We start from the raw sequence: 18,474 nt of genomic DNA, 5'->3' as shown, positions 1-18,474 counted from the left end.
GCTATCCCATGCTTGGTTTCAGAGAAGAAGTCGTTTATATGGAAATAGCCAAATTGACCCCTTTTGACCCCGCCCCTCAGGCTCCCTGGGTGTCAGCCCCATCATTTGTACAAATTTTGACACCAACCCTATAACGATAACACCATTGCTCCCTTGCTTTAATTACCAAATTAGGAGTCCCCGGGGGTCAGGCCCCATCATTTGTTTTTGAATCCCCACCCTATAAGGATGCTAATCTGCTGGTCAGAGAAGACACAATCGGGAAATAGCCAAATTGACGGCCCCGCGCCCTCATCAGCCACAACATCATTTTTGCAAACATAACGTCCCATGCATATGTTGACTGACCATGAGAAGAAGTTCGAAAGGACAATGCGGTACCCATAAGCTCACCTCGGTCCTTTGGACCAGGTTAAAAATGAATTATTGTTCACAATATAAAACATGACGTGAAACACAAAATGGACAACTAAGGAGGAGAGTCCGCAAGGTTGTTATTTGGTAACTAACGTAAGCATATTACCATGACGTGATTATTCGTTCACAATATAATGACGTCACAATGGACAACTTCCCGCAAGGGAGGTAACTACGTAATATTCCATGACAAAACATCTAGATATAAACTTATGCAATATCCACGAAAGACTTGCATACAATTTTTGCCTGTGGATACAACAATATTCTAAGATTAATCAAAATATCTACAAAGTCTTTGATTTATTTCTACATTCCTAATAGGATATTGGTATATTTATCCACCATTATGATTTATAGCTGGTTGGGTGATTTTTGGCAACATCTATGATGGATGATACTCATTTCCCCCTCATTTATTATTCTAATTACGAAATCCTAAAGAAAAATGATCATGCTTACATACACCTTATATACATATATATATACAAATCTGGAATGGCAGTCACTTAAAAAAAATAAAATTATGTAATTTATATCAATATTATGTTTTATTGTCTTTCTTTTCTATCAAATTATTAACTCTATAAACTAGGCCTATTCGCCACTGTTTGTCAAACCTATAGCAGGTTGTGCATATTTAATATAGAACAAAATTACTGTAAAATAGCATCAATCTGAATTTTTGTGAATGTTTTTTGGTCATTTTTATGCTGTCACAAAGCCTATTCCATTACTTCATTTGCTTAATAAACAATTTTCATGTATAGCTACTATAATACGATAGATTCAAAATATTTGTAAATCCCTGTCTTTGTGCCGTAGCTCCAACTACTGATACAGTGAAATATAGAATATATGATTTCATTGAATTATGTGATGTGTTGAAATGAATGGAGGACTATGGTGAGGAGTTTATTGGCGATACCTTACGGTGGAAACAGGTAGAAACAGAATCATCATATCGACAGTGGATGGGAAATGTATAAACAACAGAATCATCATTTCAAGCACCATGAAGCATGCCTTTTAAAAATAGTCTATAAGTCAGTATGTGATCTCATGGGTACTATTTTTCATATTCTCTGTAAATTTTTTATCTTCATGAGTATTTTTCGTCGATTCATCAGCCAAGAAATCTCCAGGGATCAGACATGCTAGTGCAATATCGTTGAATTTCACCGCTCAGAGAAGGATGTCCACTTGTAGCCAGAGGCGTTATCGTCGTCAACCTCAAAGCCACGGTAACGACCACTACCAATAGCCCGAGGTTGCTGGTACGGTTGTTGGTAAGGGAGGTAATACGTCTCAGGCAGGGCCTGAGTCATGGAGGGTTGTAGCATAGGGTACTGGTAGGGGAAACCAACATTGTCTGCAGAACCCTGATACCCATAATTGGTACGTGGAGTTGGTTCTTTCTCATACTTAGGCTTCGAATATCTGCAAAAATTTAAAAAAAAAAGTCAACAATATTGACGCACAGAAAACATGACAATGTTCATGTCGCGGTGAAAATGCTTCTTTTGGGCTATTATCTCTTCCTTTTCTTTTGTTTATGAGAGAAAAAGAATCATTCCCTACCTATGAGTGTGCGACAACAAAATCAAAACTCTCGGGGAATGAATTACCCTGTGAATTGTGATTTCGTTGTCACACCCTCAATATAGGGAAAGATTTTATTAGTCTATTTTGCTGTCTGACGCAGTGATAATCACATGGACCTGGCACAAATTTTTACCAACATGATTTAATAAATATACGGTCGAGTTCATACTTTTGATACTACATGTATTTTAATATACATATACTGTTGGTAAAAAAATCATGCCAGGGCCCTGTGGTGATAATCAACTAACGCCTGGTAATTAGAACGACGGCGGGAACATAAGTCGTCCTGTGTTATTAAAATTAACATTTGATTTATTTTAATTTGATTGTTCAGAAGGTGATTAAAAGTGTAGTATTGACAGTTAGCAAATACCTTTTGTGACAAAATATCAATCTCATTTCACAATGATCACAAGTTATAGGATATGTGTTAAGGACATACCGAGGTCGTCTGCAAGCCACCACAGCGATGATGATGAGAATGACAATGAAGACTATGCCACCTATTGTTCCTGCCACAATGTAGATCCACGTCGAGTTGTCGGGCTCTGTAAAACAACAAAGAATTGTTTTATTGTTTAACTCTTATACAACAAATCTGTTACTTAATTATAAAGTGACTTCGCCCATGTAATATTTTGCTGTATGTGTATTGCTATGATTGTAACATGCGACTTGAAATGTTTTTCATTCAATTTGCCTATGCAGGACAGTTCATATACACAAACATGATTATGATGATGGCAAAATGGCTGCATACTGGTATGCTTCAAAATGTGGACGACAAATTTATGACAAAAACTACATTAACTTGTGTTTATTTCATATAAGAATTGGTTGTCAGCCAGCATGATAATACCAGAACACTATCTGTCAGTTACCTGATCTTGTCTCACAATTACTTCCTGAGTAGCGTGCCCCACACTGGCAGTAAACCGTCTGGCCCGCTACACATGTTCCGCCATTTTTACAGTAGGTAGTATCGACAGCACACACAGCTACAACATAAAAGCATTACATTTGTACAGGTCTCCATCTATTTGAAAGTGATATTCAACAAAGATGTTTTTAAAAATGAAACAATGTTGTTTTTTATCGTAGAAAGTCAATTTCGAATTTGAATTCTTTATTTGCATTAAAGTTTTCAACCTATATGTACAAATATAAGAATGTTTTTCAAATATAATTGGCATACACACAGGATAAAATCATTACATCAATGATTTTCTCATAGTAATTGCATTGCACAAATATTTACTCAGCAAATCTAGTTCATTTACATTCGTAGTACCTCAAAGTTTGATTATTTAACTTAATTACAGAAGGGTTTTTTTTTCAATATCTTTTTTATGAATTTCTTTCTAATGTCTTGGTAAATTGAACAAATAAGTACAAGAGGCCCATGGGCCTTAAAGGTCACCTGAGTTAGAATATATAATGAAACAAATAATGAAACAAATTAAAGACATATAAACACTATATGCTGGGCCTTGAAGTTGGTCAGTGATTTATAAATTTGACTCTTTAGACTATGAAGAGTATTTGCTTCCATCAAACCTGTGAACTTAGAGGTATTTTTTGAAATTTTAATCATTTGACCCTTTTTGGTCCTGCCCCTCTGGTCCCCCAAGGGGTCATCGAGGACAGATATGAATGTTAAAATGCTATATCTTCGGCTAATAATTCTTATAAAGTTTGACTAATTTCCTACAAAGATTGGGCAATTAATGTTCACAAATATGTTTTTTCTATATAAACTAAAGTAAACTTGACCCTCCCCAGGGGGTAACGTGAGACCCAAAGCTCATATAATTCACAATTTTTATAAAACACCTTAAGACCTTTCCATCTATAATTATTTGATTCTACTATATCCAGAATTTTAGAAGATTTTTGAAGTTTTAGCCTATTTGACCCTTTTTTTGCCCCGCCCTCTGCCCCCAGGGGGTCGGCCAGGACCAATGTGGATATGATATTAAAATGCTATCTCAGGCTAATTATTCTAAGTTTGACTCATTTCCTATGAAAATTGAGCAAAAAAATGCTTATTAATGTGTTTTTCCTATGAACTATAGTAAACTTGACCCCCTCCCCAAGGGGAAACAGGAGACCCCAGGGTCATGTAATTTACAATTTTCATAAACAAACTTTAAGACCTTTTCATCTATAAAGTGTATTTGATTATACCATTTCCAGAATTTTAAAAGAATATTTTTGAAGTTTTAGCCTATTTGACCTTTTTTGGCCCCGCCCCTCTGCCCCCAGGGGGTCGGCCTGGACCAATATGGATATGATATTAAAATGCTATCTCAGGCTAATAATTCTAACCAAGTTTGACTCGTTTCCAATGAAAATTGAGCAACAAATGCTCATAAATGTGTTTTCCCTATATAAACTATAGTAAACTTGACCCCCTCCCCAGGGGGAAACGTGAGACCCCAGGGTCATATAATTCACAATTTTTGTAAAGGACCTTAAGACCTTTCTATTTATGAAAAGTATTTGATTCTGCCATTTCCAGAATTTCAGAAGAAGATTTTAAAGTTTTAGCCTATTTGACCCCTTTTGACCCCGCCCCTAAAGCCCCTGGGGGTCAGTCATAGAAAATTTGTTAATAGGATTAAATAACCATCTCATACTGATAATTCTGACAACATTTGACTCATTTCCTATTACAAATGACCAAATAATAAGCAAAAATGTGTTTTCCCAATATAAACTATAGTAAACTTAACCCCCTCCCCAGGGGGAAACTAGAGTCCCCAAGGTCATATAATTCACAATTTTTGTAAAGGACCTTAAGACCTTTTTATCTATGAAGAGTATTTGATTCTACCACATCTGTGAGTAGAGAAGAAGATTTTTGAAATTTTACTCAATTTTACACCTTTTGGCACCTCCCACAGCCCCCTGGGGGTTGGGGACCATATAATTCACAATTTTGATTGGCCTTATGCCTCAGAAGGTTTGTGCAAAATTTCATTGAAATTGCTTCAGCAGTTTTGGAGAAGAAGACGAAAATGTAAATTGTTTACGGACATACGACTACGACGGACAAAAGGCGACCTAATAAAATGGAATTCATCCTGGATATCACAATGAGGGCCAAAAAACTTACAGGAAAGCTAACTTCTTTCTAGACTGGAATAAAGTCTAAATTCTCTACACATTAACTTATGTGTTGATAACCTTATTTTTGTCAATACAATGCAATGTGTTTGGTATGACCAAAATTCTAGTGACATACTTACAGACACACTGTGTGGCAGACGTAGAGTTCGTCCCAGTTGTATAGATCTTTACACTACTAGTGGCACTACAAAGTTTACACGATGTCTGCCCTGTCAAATCTTGGTACTTGTTGACGGGACAATTAACACAAGCCCCATTGCTTTCATAGGTTCCAACTGCACATGGCACTGCAAATGAATATCCTCCACATATCAGCAAACAGTAAAGTAAATTCTATATATTTACATTGTATCTTTAGTGACGTAATATGTAAGCGGTAATATATACATATTCAACTATGAAACGATTATGTATTGGTTTTCATGTTTGTAATGTGAAGTTATTCTGAAAATCAATATAATGTAAATGATAAAGACTTACCACAGGAACCACTGTTAATGATGGATCCCGCATTACATACTGGAGTAGGAGTACCCACAATTGCCGAGGTTAAAGTTGAGCCCTTTAAAAACAACAAACTAATAATTAATAAAACTGATAATAATAATGCACATTGTATAGGCATAACAGTATGTAACAGGAGAGGAGCAGAAAATGTAGCAGCAAGATTAGAGTCTAAACCAAGATTCTCTGAACGCTAGCTGAACGATTGAATGTACATCATACATACAACAATGCTTTGCTGAGTAGCAAGGACACTGCATATCCATACACTTGTGAGCCATTTGGTTTCATGAGAACAAATGTTGAAAAAATTGTTACCGAACATTGAGACTTACGGGCGGAGCAATACTGGTAGGATCAGAATTGATAGCTTCATTAACCACATCCTGTACAGGTCTAACTACGCCAGATTGAGTCGTGGATGTGGCTGGATTTCTGTATAAAATAATTTTAATATAGTTTTAAAAATATTGTAAAGCCAATTATTAATCCATGTAAAACTACTGTGAAAAAATAAAAATGTTTAATTTTTGACAAATTACTTATTCCCAACTCAATTATTTTACAAAATTTCATAGGAATTACAGATTGCTTAAAAAACCTTAGCAAGTGTTTTCTCAAAGTGATCACTAGTTGTCTTTGAGAAAGAAATGATGTCCTTTGAGTATAATTAGTCCCACCTTCCGATGATTGTCAAGTCACACATTTCTGAAAAAGGATGACATTACAATCAATGGAAAATGGCACTATATTGATTGTATAACTATTATACATACGGTAGTGGCTGAACGACAGCATTCAAACTCAAATTGGCATCTGTGGCTCTCTTGCGTCTTCTCCCATTGCCTATAATTTGATTGCATCCTCCGACGGGAATGGAGACCGTCAAAGCCTGAATATTGTCACATGTACTACTTGGAATACAGAGATTATAATTATAAGACCTCAGCGTAGCTATCAGTCTAACTCTCACGTTTGATACATAAATATCCTGATTGTTGCTATTCGAACAGTCGAAATTGGTCACTCGAAACACAAAGCTGAATGAAACTTGAACTGAAACTGTCACCGGTGTTGGAGCTGCAAAAGAAACATAAAGATAGCATTCAATTAACATTACATAAAATTTCATCTATCATTTTCTATTTTTTATCTTTTATCAAGTTTTCTATGTGATATATCCAGCATCCGAAATATCTAAGAAGTTTGTTTCTAAGAAGTAATTTAAAAAAAAAGAGTGGCTGACACATAGCTCTTAAATGCACTCATGTCGTTATACCAGTTATGGTGGTAAAATACTCTGATCTCTGATTTGATAAGAAGCGCTGATTCATTTCGATTTCATGGTGATCTACACTTTCTTACACATTGAAAGGTGTTAAATCATACTTCTACTAATAGCAATTTTGCAGAAGCTGGCTAGTTGAGTTGCGCGTCATTAAAATAGTACCCTGAGTTAATTCACATCATTAATGATTCTAATATCATTAAAATGTTACGTTACCAGACAAACGACAATCAGCCGATCCTGTTCCAGTGTTGGTTGTGCCAAGCGGACATTGAATACAATCCTCACTGATTGATTTATTAACATAGTATCCAATAGCACAGTCAACACAGATACCACTGCTGCTGCTGTATTGTTTACCAAGCGGACAGTTTACTGTAAAAAATAAAAAAAAATCTCCATATAATCAAATGTTTGTTTTGTATTTTCATCTTAAATCAAACATCTTCAAAAATTGTGAAAGTCAATCATCTTATGGAATAATAAAATATCTATAATATCGTGAAAGTCAATAATCTTATGGAATAATGAAATAAAATATCTCTAAAATATCTTACGAATGCAGTCTGATGCTGATGTGGCCCCAGTGTGTTTAGTTGTATCGCCTGGATCACAAGCTATACAAGACGTTTCCCCAATCAGGTTTTGGTAGGAACCTTTAGCACATGCCACACACCCTGCACTCTGTTGGAAGGTTCCAGCTGGGCATAACTCTATATACGAAAAAGTAAGAAATACTAGATTGAGTGTGCACATTTCATTATTATTACCGTACATTTAATAACTACATAAGTCAATACTCGAACACTTTGCTGAAAAAGTGACCAATGTTCTCAACTGTTTTCTGTCAAAATTGAACAGTGACAATTCAATACAAGAGGCCCAGAGGGCCTGTATCGCTCACCTGGTTTGTAATGCCAAGTAATGTTCTGAATACAGGTTCATTGTTTCTTTTCTGAAGGAATTTTAATATTAACAGGAATTTTAATATTAACCTCTAAATCCCCTATTGGGCCCCACCCCTCCCGCCCCCAGGGGGTCAGAGCTAAAATTTATACAAGTTCTGTTCCCCTTCTTCCAAGGATGTTTATGGCCAAATTTGGTCACAATCCAAACAAAACTCTAGGACAAGAAGTGATTGATAGGATTTACCTCTATTTCCCCTATTGGGCCCCACCCGTCCTGCCCTCCGGGGGCCAGAGTCAAAATTTATACAAGTTCTGTTCCCCTTCCCCCAAGGATGTTTGTGGCCAAATTTGGTTACAATCCATGCAGAACTCTATGACTAGTAGCGATTTAAAGGATTTACCTCTATTTCCCCTATTGGGCCCCGCCCCTCCTGCCCCCGGGGGGTCAGAGCCAAAATTTATACAAGTTCTGTTCCCCTTCCCCAAAGGATGTTTGTGGCCAAATTTGGTTACATTCCATTCAGAACTCTATGACAAGTAGTGATTTAAAGGATTAACCTCTGTTTCCCCTATTGGGCCCCGCCCCTCCTGCCCCTGGGGGATCAGAGCCAAAATTTATACAAGTTCTGTTCCCCTTCCCCCAAGGATGTTTGTGGCCAAATGTGGTTACAATTCATGTAGAGCTCTAGGACAAGTAGAGATTTAAAGGATTTACCTCTATTTCCCATATTGGGCCCCGCCCCTCCTGCCCCCCGGGGGGTCAGAACCAAAATTTATACAAGGTCTGTTCCCCCTCCCCCAAGGATGTCTGTGGCCAAATTTGGTTACATTCCATTCAGAACTCCTCTATGACTAGTAGCGATTTAAAGGATTTACCTCTATTACCCCTATTGGGCCCCGCCCCTCCTGCCCCCGGGGGACTAGAGCCAAAATTTATACAAGTTCTGTTCCCCTTCCCCCAAGAATGTTTGTGGCCAAATTTGGTTACATTCCATTCAGAACTCTATGACTAGTAGCGATTTAAAGGATTTACCTCTATTTCCCCTATTGGGCCCCGCCCCTCCTGCCCCTGGGGGACCAGAGCCAAAATTTATACAAGTTCTGTTTTCCCTCCCCAAGGATGTTTGTGGCCAAATTTGGTTACAATCCATGCAGAACTCTATGACTAGTAGCGATTTAAAGGAAATGTTGACGGACGGACGGACGGACGGACGACGGACGCCGCGCCATGACATAAGCTCACCGGCCCTTCGGGCCAGGTGAGCTAAAAATTCAACACATATCAAAGACAAAGATTTCTGATTCGAGGTTTGTTGTTTGTTCAAGCTATAATTACTTCTCACTATAAATGGAAGTAAACTTTATTTAACTCAGGAGTTCAAAACATTTAAAACTATTCTAGTCTTGAAGGAGATATTCCTAGGAAGTCTGTCTAGGAAAACACCGCTATTAAGGCTATATATTCTTGCGTTCACTGAAAATCTGTTTTATAACACAATATTTTATTCATTTTTTTAACTTAATTGATCTTTACACACATGTCAATTAAGGTCGAATTTGGCTATTTGCACCCATAAGAAAGTGTTTTTAAAAAGCAGATGGTTTTGAGACAGAGGTTGAAGCTTTGGTAGGTTAATTTCTGTACTGTAGACAGGATGGAAATTGTACCAACCTAGAGAACATGCTGTGGATGAAGTCGAGGCTACGGCTGTTGTTGTTCTGTTCGTGGGACAAGCTGTGCACGTTATCACAGTGGTTCCATCACTTTGCCAATTTCCGTTTAAAGATTTGTAAGTTCCCAGACCACAATCCATACACATCTTACTGGTCTCATTGTATTGTTGGCCTGGGCTACATATTGCTAGAACAAAACGTCAAACAGAAAATCAAGTAGAGAAAACAAAATGTCGGTCTGTCACAGGGACGTTATTGGAAACAAAATCCAATTAAGATGTACCTAAAAAATTTATGTGGCATGATTGGGCGAAAATTTTGAAATTGTTATAAATGTTATAAGTGTTCGAACATGTTTTATGTATGAGGGTTGGCAACGTCAAGGCTCATTCTGTTTTCTTCTGCAAAAATTATCATCTCAAACTCATAGAAATCAGTAGTCAAGCCAGGAAGTAACACATCCGTATGATGCATGCTGCAGTGTTATTTAGTTTTAAAATTATTTACTATATGTTGTAATGTGGCGAAAGTGAAACAAAGATATTACTTACGTATACAACCAGAGGCTAACTCTGTGCCAGTGAACTGGGTACTGTAACCCGCTTGGGTACATGAAAGACAACCTGTTGATCCAGGATTTGGTTGGTACTCGCCCAAAGCACAGGGCTGGCATGTATTTGTCACCTCATTTCTCTTTTGTCCAGCTGGACATACAACTAGAACAATAAAATGAATGCATTACTTGCTATTTTGCATTGCAATCTGCAAGGGGGTTAACATATTCACGTTGAGCAAGATGACATACAACACAAAACAAAGCATGGTAGCTAAAAGTCAAAATGAAACTTTGAGGGAGATGGCCTGAAAAGTCAGAGGGTTTACATGGCCTGAAAAGTCGGAGGGCTTACATGGCCTGAAAAATCGGAGGGCTTACATGGCCTGAAAAGTCAGAGGGTTTACATGGCCTGAAAAGTCGGAGGGCTTACATGGCATGAAAGGTCTGATGGCTTACACGGCCTGAAAGGTCTTTGAGCTTACTAGCATAATTATGCAATGTTTACATTTCTCAAGACAGGAATTAGGGCAAGAGTCAATAGAAAATGGTGAAAGATTGATAGTAAAAGCAATAAATGTCTGTCCTCTGTCCCTTTTAAATGTCTGTCCTCTGTCCCTTTTAGGACACTTATTTTAAAATTGTTCATATCACAAAACAGATTTAACTAAAACAAATGAAATTTGTATTTGGTATCTTTTATACCTTGTCATACAATAACAAGACCAACTCACCAATACTGCAATCTGAATTAGAAGTCGCTTGGTTGAACGGAGTTGTTAACCCTGGGTCACAGTCAGTACAGTTAATATTTCCAGCTGTGTCCTTGTACGTGCCAATAACACATGGCTGACAGGAGTCACTCACTGCATCAAAGTACCATCCTACCACACAATACACTGAAACAGATCCGAAATTATAAATGTCATCGAGTGTTGTGATGAAACATAATCATTTCAATCAATTATTTAACATAAAGTTAACTTTCTTCTGCTGAAAGATGTGAGTTCAATTTCAAATTAAAAATCAGATCAGAGAACATTGAGGGAAGGCTATAGATAAGTTTGAAAACGTGTGCCTAAACCTAGGGTAAGTGTTAGATACAATAAAAATATGTTTAAATAAGAAAAAACACGTTTCAAAAGAAATGAGGTCGATATTTACTCCCTGAGGAACGCTACCCAACTTCACTGATCACAGAAGCTATCAAAGTAGTATTTCTATTGACTGTGAAATATGATTTATGTACATTCTATATATAGTCACTTGTAAACATAATGGCATGGTTATTTGGTGACAGAAATATGTACGGAACCCTGTGGACATACAAAACTGAAATGTACAATTATCTACATTATTGCTAAAATTTAAAAACAACTCAAGAATCTACTAATCAACAGTAATACTTAAGGGTAGGCCTGATGCATAGACACTTTTTTCATTTAAGTTCTGTTCAGGTACACTTTAGAAGCGATATATAGGCATGCAAAATATCACTAGTTTAAAGGGGTCTAAAACCTTAATTGAGAAGATTCATTATGCTATTTTGCCACATGGCGTAGTGATAGGAAACAAAAGACAACTCGTGCGATGGAAATTAATATTTCATTTATCTATTTGACATTGTTCAGAAAGTAAAATGTGTAGAATTAGCAGTAATAGGGACTTAATTAGTTTACTTACACTGGTCACACTGTGACTGGTTTGAAGCAGCTATATGCCAGCTGTGGTATAGCCAGGGTCGCAGCTTTCACAAGTGGTCGCTTGGCCCCGCTCAGATTTGTATGTGCCTTGCTCACAAGGAAGACATCTTACTTGGGTTAGAGGAGCCGTCATACTTAAAGCCTTTGTCACAGAAAACTGAAAAAGAGATCATTAAAAAAAACATAATGGTCAAGTTGGCAGATTTAAAACATGAAAACGTTAACTAGTACAGGGTTGAATCAATGCAATATTGAATACTTACGAACATCACAATCTGTCCTTGCGTCATTGGCTGTGAAATTGGCATAATCCACTGCACAACTGACACAATCATCAAGTCCTTCTGCTTTCTTAATCGTATCAGCTTGGCATTTCTCACACTTTTTTCTACTGAGATTGCTGGGATCGGTATCAGGGACACCAGAAAACCCTGGATCGCATCTCACTAAAAAAAAGGCAAAAATTATGTGTAACAAACAATTTAAGAATAGGATCAATCCTGCGAATTGGCAGAATCAAACAATGACATGTTACAATGACAATCAACATGTTAAAACTTTCAAATTGTTTATTTAAAGTAGTCACGCTATTAACGGCATTAAGACGTTCATTTAAAGTAGTCACGCTATTAACGGCATTAAGACGTTCATTTAAAGTAGTCACGCTATTAACGGCATTAAGACGTTCATTTAAAGTAGTCACGCTATTAACGGCATTAAGACGTTCATTTAAAGTAGTCACGCTATTAACGGCATAAGACGTTCATTTAAAGTAGTCACGCTATTAACAGCATTTAAGACGTTCATTTAAAGTAGTCACGCTATTAACGGCATTAAGACGTTCATTTAAAGTAGTCACGCTATTAACGGCATTAAGACGTTCATTTAAAGTAGTCACGCTATTAACGGCATTAAGACGTTCATTTAAAGTAGTCACGCTATTAACGGCATTAAGACGTTCATTTAAAGTAGTCACGCTATTAACGGCATTAAGACGTTCATTTAAAGTAGTCATGATATTAACGGCATTAAGACGTTCATTTAAAGTAGTCACGCTATTAATGGCATTAAGACGTTCATTTAAAGTAGTCACGCTATTAACGGCATTAAGACGTTCATTTAAAGTAGTCATGAAATTAGGATGTTTGTTTATTTAAAGTAGTCATGATGTTAAGATGTTTGTTCATTTAAAGTAGTCATGAAATTAAGATGTTTGTTCATTTAAAGTAGTCATGCCATTAAGACGTTTGTTCATTTAAAGTAGTCATGATATTAAGATGTTTGTTCATTAAAAGTAGTCATGAAATTAAGATGTTTGTTCATTTAAAGTAGTCATGCTATGAAGATATTTGTTTATTTAAAGTAGTCATGATGTTAAGATGTTTGTTCATTTAAAGTAGTCATGAAATTAAGACGTTTGTTCATTTAAAGTAGTCATGAAATTAAGATGTTTGTTCATTTAAAGTAGTCATGCTATGAAGATATTTGTTTATTTAAAGTAGTCATGATGTTAAGATGTTTGTTCATTTAAAGTAGTCATGAAATTAAGATGTTTGTTTATTTAAAGTAGTCATGATGTTAAGATGTTTGTTTATTTAAAGTAGTCATGCTATGAAGACGTTTGTTCATTTAAAGTAGTCATGCTATTAAGACGTTTGTTTTTTAAAGTAGTCATGATGTTAAGATGTTTGTTCATTTAATGTAGTCATGATGTTAAGATGTTTGTTCATTTAAAGTAGTCATGAAATTAAGATGTTTGTTCATTTAAAGTTAGTCATGCCATATAAGACGTTTGTTCATTTAAAGTAGTCATGCTATGAAGATATTTGTTTATTTAAAGTAGTCATGATGTTAAGATGTTTGTTCATTTAAAGTAGTCATGAAATTAAGATGTTTGTTCATTTAAAGTAGTCATGATGTTAAGATGTTTGTTCATTTAAAGTTGTCATGCTATGAAGACGTTTGTTTATTTAAAGTAGTCATGCTATGAAGATGTTTGTTTATTTAAAGTAGTCATGATGTTAAGACGTTTGTTTATTTAAAGTAGTCATGAAATTAAGATGTTTGTTCATTTAAAGTAGTCATGCCATTAAGACGTTTGTTCATTTAAAGTAGTCATGCTATGAAGACGTTTGTTTATTTAAAGTAGTCATGCTATGAAGACGTTTGTTCATTTAAAGTAGTCATGATGTTAAGATGTTTGTTCATTTAAAGTAGTCATGCTATGAAGATATTTGTTTATTTAAAGTAGTCATGATGTTAAGATGTTTGTTCATTTAAAGTAGTCATGAAATTAAGATGTTTTGTTTATTTAAAGTAGTCATGATATTAAGATGTTTGATCATTTAAAGTAGTCATGATGTTAAGATGTTTGTTCATTTAAAGTAGTCATGAAATTAAGATGTTTGTTCATTTAAAGTAGTCATGCCATTAAGACGTTTGTTCATTTAAAGTAGTCATGCTATGAAGACGTTTGTTTATTTAAAGTAGTCATGCTATGAAGACGTTTGTTCATTTAAAGTAGTCATGAAATTAAGATGTTTGTTCATTTAAAGTAGTCATGCTATGAAGATATTTGTTTATTTAAAGTAGTCATGATGTTAAGATGTTTGTTCATTTAAAGTAGTCATGAAATTAAGATGTTTGTTTATTTAAAGTAGTCATGATGTTAAGATGTTTGTTTATTTAAAGTAGTCATGCTATGAAGACGTTTGTTCATTTAAAGTAGTCATGCTATGAAGACGTTTGTTCATTTAAAGTAGTCATGAAATTAAGATGTTTGTTTATTTATTTAAGGTAGGTCCATACTTTTGAAAATCGCGCCAATTCATTTGACGCTATACCGGAAGTTGCAGAGGTTGTTTTGAATTCCAGAATGGTTTCCAATACGCCACGACATCACACTTGGATATTTTTTCAATAGGTGAAATGAAAATTGTCTACATATAATATTGAATGTTTAAAATCATTAAATAAATCAAACAAGAGATCCCAGAGGGATCTTGGCGCCCACCAAAGAATGATCTATGTCTGACAATGGAAAGAGGGATCTTTTCTCTGCTTTTCAAACTTTTGCAAACATACTATATATAAAATTTGAGACAGGTCACAGATCGCTTCAGTACTTCCTGAGAAACAGCAGTAACAAACTTCAACTATCAAAATCCAAGATGGCTCCTTGGCGGCCATCTTGATGATTGATCGGTCCCAAATCGAAATATGCACAATAGGGCCCTAGGGGAACCTATATATGAAATTTGAGGACAGATATTCATTCAATACTTTCTGAGAAATAGCGATAACAATCTTAACGATCAAATCCAAGATGGCCGCTAGCCTGGCGGCCATTTGATGTTGACGCTATCCGATCGATCCAAAAACGAGCATTATGTAGCAAATAGAGCCCTAGGGGCACCTACATATGAAATTTGAGAAAGATCCTTCAGTACTTTGTGAGATATAGCTCGATTAACAATCTTTTGCGAACTATCAAAATCCAAGATGGCTGCCTGGCGGCCATCCTGTTGACCGATCGGTCCCAAAACGCAACATGCACAACTAGGACCCTAGGGGAACCTATATATAAAATTTGAGACAGATCCCTTCAGTACTTTCTGAGAAATAGCGACAACAAATTTTAACTATCAAAATCCAAGATGGCTGCCTGGCGGCCATCTTGTTGACCGATCGGTCCCAAAAACACAACATGCACAACTAGGACCCTAGGGGAACCTATATATGAAATTTGAGACAGATCCCGTCAGTACTTTCTAAGAAATAGCGATAACAAACTTTAACTATCAAAATCCAAGATGGCTGCCTGGCGGCCATCTTGTTGACCGATTGTTCCCAAAATGCAATATGCACAACTAGGGCCCTAGGGGAACCTACATATGAAATTTGAGACAGATCCCTTCAGTACTTTCTGAGAAATAGCGATAACAAACTTTAAGTATCAAAATCCAAGATGGCTGCCTGGCGGCCATCTTGTTGACCGATTGGTCCCAAAATTCAATATGCACAACTAGGGCCCTAGGGGAACCTACATATGAAATACGAGGACAGATCCCTTCAGTACTTTCTGAGAAATAGCGATAACAAGAATTGTTAACGGACGGACGGACGGAAGGACGGACGGAAAGGACGGACGGACACGGACAAAAAAGCGATTTGAATAGGCCCACCATCTGATGATGGTGGGCTAATAAAAGCAGGTGAAGTGAAAATTATATCGCTATCTCTGAGGTTTTATGCGGTCCCGGTCGTAAATGAGAATGGATTTTTAAACACCGGAAGTGCCCGTTCGTCGCTATTAATCATAAGACGGGACCCGGCCGAACTGAAATTCCGGAAATTCTAAAAAAATTGCATACGGATTTCCTTTAAACACACAATTTGGAGAAAATCATAAAAACAACAAACAGACATAAACCAGATATAACATCACAAAAACGTAGGAACTGATGTTGAATGTTTTTTTTGCGGCATGATTTTCAAAAAATAGTCAAATATAACCCATCTTAGCACTAGATGAAATGGGGGTAGGGTTGCGAGTTACAAACTTCAAGCTTACAAAATTGTGAAATTTTGATCGAGGACCCCGTGTTTTTATATGATATTTGAAAAACATATTACCTTGGGCATATCATATACAAATATTGTGAAATTGACATGGGTTTTTATTTCCTTTTTGGCCTATTCATTGATCTTTTACGGGCGAAAATATGGCATAACATGGTAATTACGTATAGAAACGGTCCTGGGAAATAACAAAAATTAGTTAGCATTTGTAAAAATAAAATAGTTTTGTATATTGTTCTAAGAAATTTAGGACAAAAAATCAACAGGATCGAGACTACATTCACCCTAATATTACAGAAAACATAATTTTATGAATTTTTCTATTTTCGGTCAGCAAATTTGCATGGATGGTATATTTCAAGCTCAAATATCTCAAAAAGTAGTTCGAGAACACCCATTTATCTTTACAGATTTGAAATCTACATGAAAAATGCAAGAAAATAAGACCTATTAGAAAAAAATGACATGGGTTTTTCCAAAAGTATGGAGCTACCTTAAAGTAGTCATGCTATGAAGACGTTTGTTTATTTAAAGTAGTCATGATATTAAGATGTTTGTTCATTTAAAGTTGTCATGCTATGAAGACGTTTGTTTATTTAAAGTAGTCATGACGTTAAGATGTTTGTTCATTTAAAGTATTCATGTCATTAAGACGTTTGTTCATTTTAAGTAGTCATGATATTAAGATGTTTGATCATTTAAAGTAGTCATGCCATTAAGACGTTTGTTCATTTAAAGTTGTCATGCTATGAAGACGTTTGTTTATTTAAAGTAGTCATGATGTTAAGATGTTTGTTCATTTAAAGTATTCATGCCATTAAGACGTTTGTTCATTTAAAGTAGTCATGATATTAAGATGTTTGATCATTTAAAGTAGTCATGCCATTAAGACGTTTGTTCATTTAAAGTAGTCATGCTATGAAGACGTTTGTTTATTTAAAGTAGTCATGATGTTAAGATGTTTGTTCATTTAAAGTAGTCATGCCATTAAGACGTTTGTTCATTTAAAGTAGTCATGATATTAAGATGTTTGATCATTTAAAGTAGTCATGCCATTAAGACGTTTGTTCATTTAAAGTTTGTATGTCATGATATTAAGATGTTTGTTCATTTAAAGTAGTCATGCCATTAAGACGTTTGTTCATTTAAAGTAGTCATGATATTAAGATGTTTGATTTTTTTAAAGTAGTCATGCCATTAAGACGTTTGTTCATTTAAAGTAGTCATGCTATGACGACGTTTGTTTATTTAAAGTAGTCATGATATTAAGATGTTTGTTCATTTAAAGTAGTCATGATATTAAGATGTTTGTTCATTTAAAGTAGTCATGCATGAAAGACGTTTGTTTATTTAAAGTAGTCATGATGTTAAGATGTTTGTTCATTTAAAGTATTCATGCTTATGAAGACGTTTGTTCATTTAAAGTAGTCATGATGTTAAGATGTTTTTTCATTTAAAGTAGTCATGCATTAAGATGTTTGTTCATTTAAAGTAGTCATGCTATGAAGATGTTTGTTTATTTAAAGTAGTCATGCATTAAGATGTTTGTTCATTTAAAGTAGTCATGATTTAAGATGTTTGTTCATTTAAAGTAGTCATGATGTTTAAGATGTTTGTTCATTTAAAGTAGTCATGCTATGAAGATGTTTGTTTATTTAAAGTAGTCATGATATTAAGATGTTTGTTCATTTAAAGTAGTCATGCTATTAAGATGTTTGTTCATTTAAAGTAGTCATGCTATGAAGATGTTTGTTCATTTAAAGTAGTCATGCTATGAAGATGTTTGTTTATTTAAAGTAGTCATGCTATTAAGACGTTTGTTCATTTAAAGTAGTCATGCTATTAAGACGTTTGTTCATTTAAAGTAGTCATGCTATGAAGATGTTTGTTTATTTAAAGTAGTCATGCTATGAAGATGTTTGTTCATTTAAAGTAGTCATGCTATGAAGATGTTTGTTTATTTAAAGTAGTCATGATATTAAGATGTTTGTTCATTTAAAGTAGTCATGATATTAAGATGTTTGTTCATTTAAAGTAGTCATGAAGATGTTTGTTCATTTAAAGTAGTCATGCTATGAAGATGTTTGTTTATTTAAAGTAGTCATG

At 35.3% G+C, this 18,474-nt stretch overlaps 1 protein-coding gene across 1 annotated transcript in view; it reads right to left on the bottom strand.

Annotated features, from left to right (window-relative positions):
- Positions 1 to 530: 530 nt before the first annotated feature.
- The window catches only part of LOC138323520 (uncharacterized), a 119,753-nt gene continuing 101,809 nt past the window's right edge, over positions 531 to 18,474 (bottom strand). Inside the window, 16 exon segments of the mRNA XM_069268176.1 lie at positions 531 to 1,857; positions 2,468 to 2,573; positions 2,907 to 3,023; positions 5,277 to 5,444; positions 5,638 to 5,719; positions 5,997 to 6,096; positions 6,438 to 6,741; positions 7,166 to 7,324; positions 7,507 to 7,662; positions 9,530 to 9,718; positions 10,083 to 10,247; positions 10,819 to 10,983; positions 11,768 to 11,801; positions 11,804 to 11,893; positions 11,895 to 11,944; positions 12,051 to 12,233. Coding sequence (XP_069124277.1) covers positions 1,596 to 1,857; positions 2,468 to 2,573; positions 2,907 to 3,023; positions 5,277 to 5,444; positions 5,638 to 5,719; positions 5,997 to 6,096; positions 6,438 to 6,741; positions 7,166 to 7,324; positions 7,507 to 7,662; positions 9,530 to 9,718; positions 10,083 to 10,247; positions 10,819 to 10,983; positions 11,768 to 11,801; positions 11,804 to 11,893; positions 11,895 to 11,944; positions 12,051 to 12,233 — 2,330 coding nt within the window. The 3' untranslated portion in view covers positions 531 to 1,595.

The sequence above is a fragment of the Argopecten irradians genome, chromosome 5 (assembly GCF_041381155.1).
Source record: "Argopecten irradians isolate NY chromosome 5, Ai_NY, whole genome shotgun sequence".
In the NCBI taxonomy this organism is placed as follows: Eukaryota; Metazoa; Mollusca; class Bivalvia; order Pectinida; family Pectinidae; genus Argopecten; species Argopecten irradians.
Note: the sequence above shows the minus strand (reverse complement) of the source record. Positions and strands in the feature narration are given on the sequence as shown.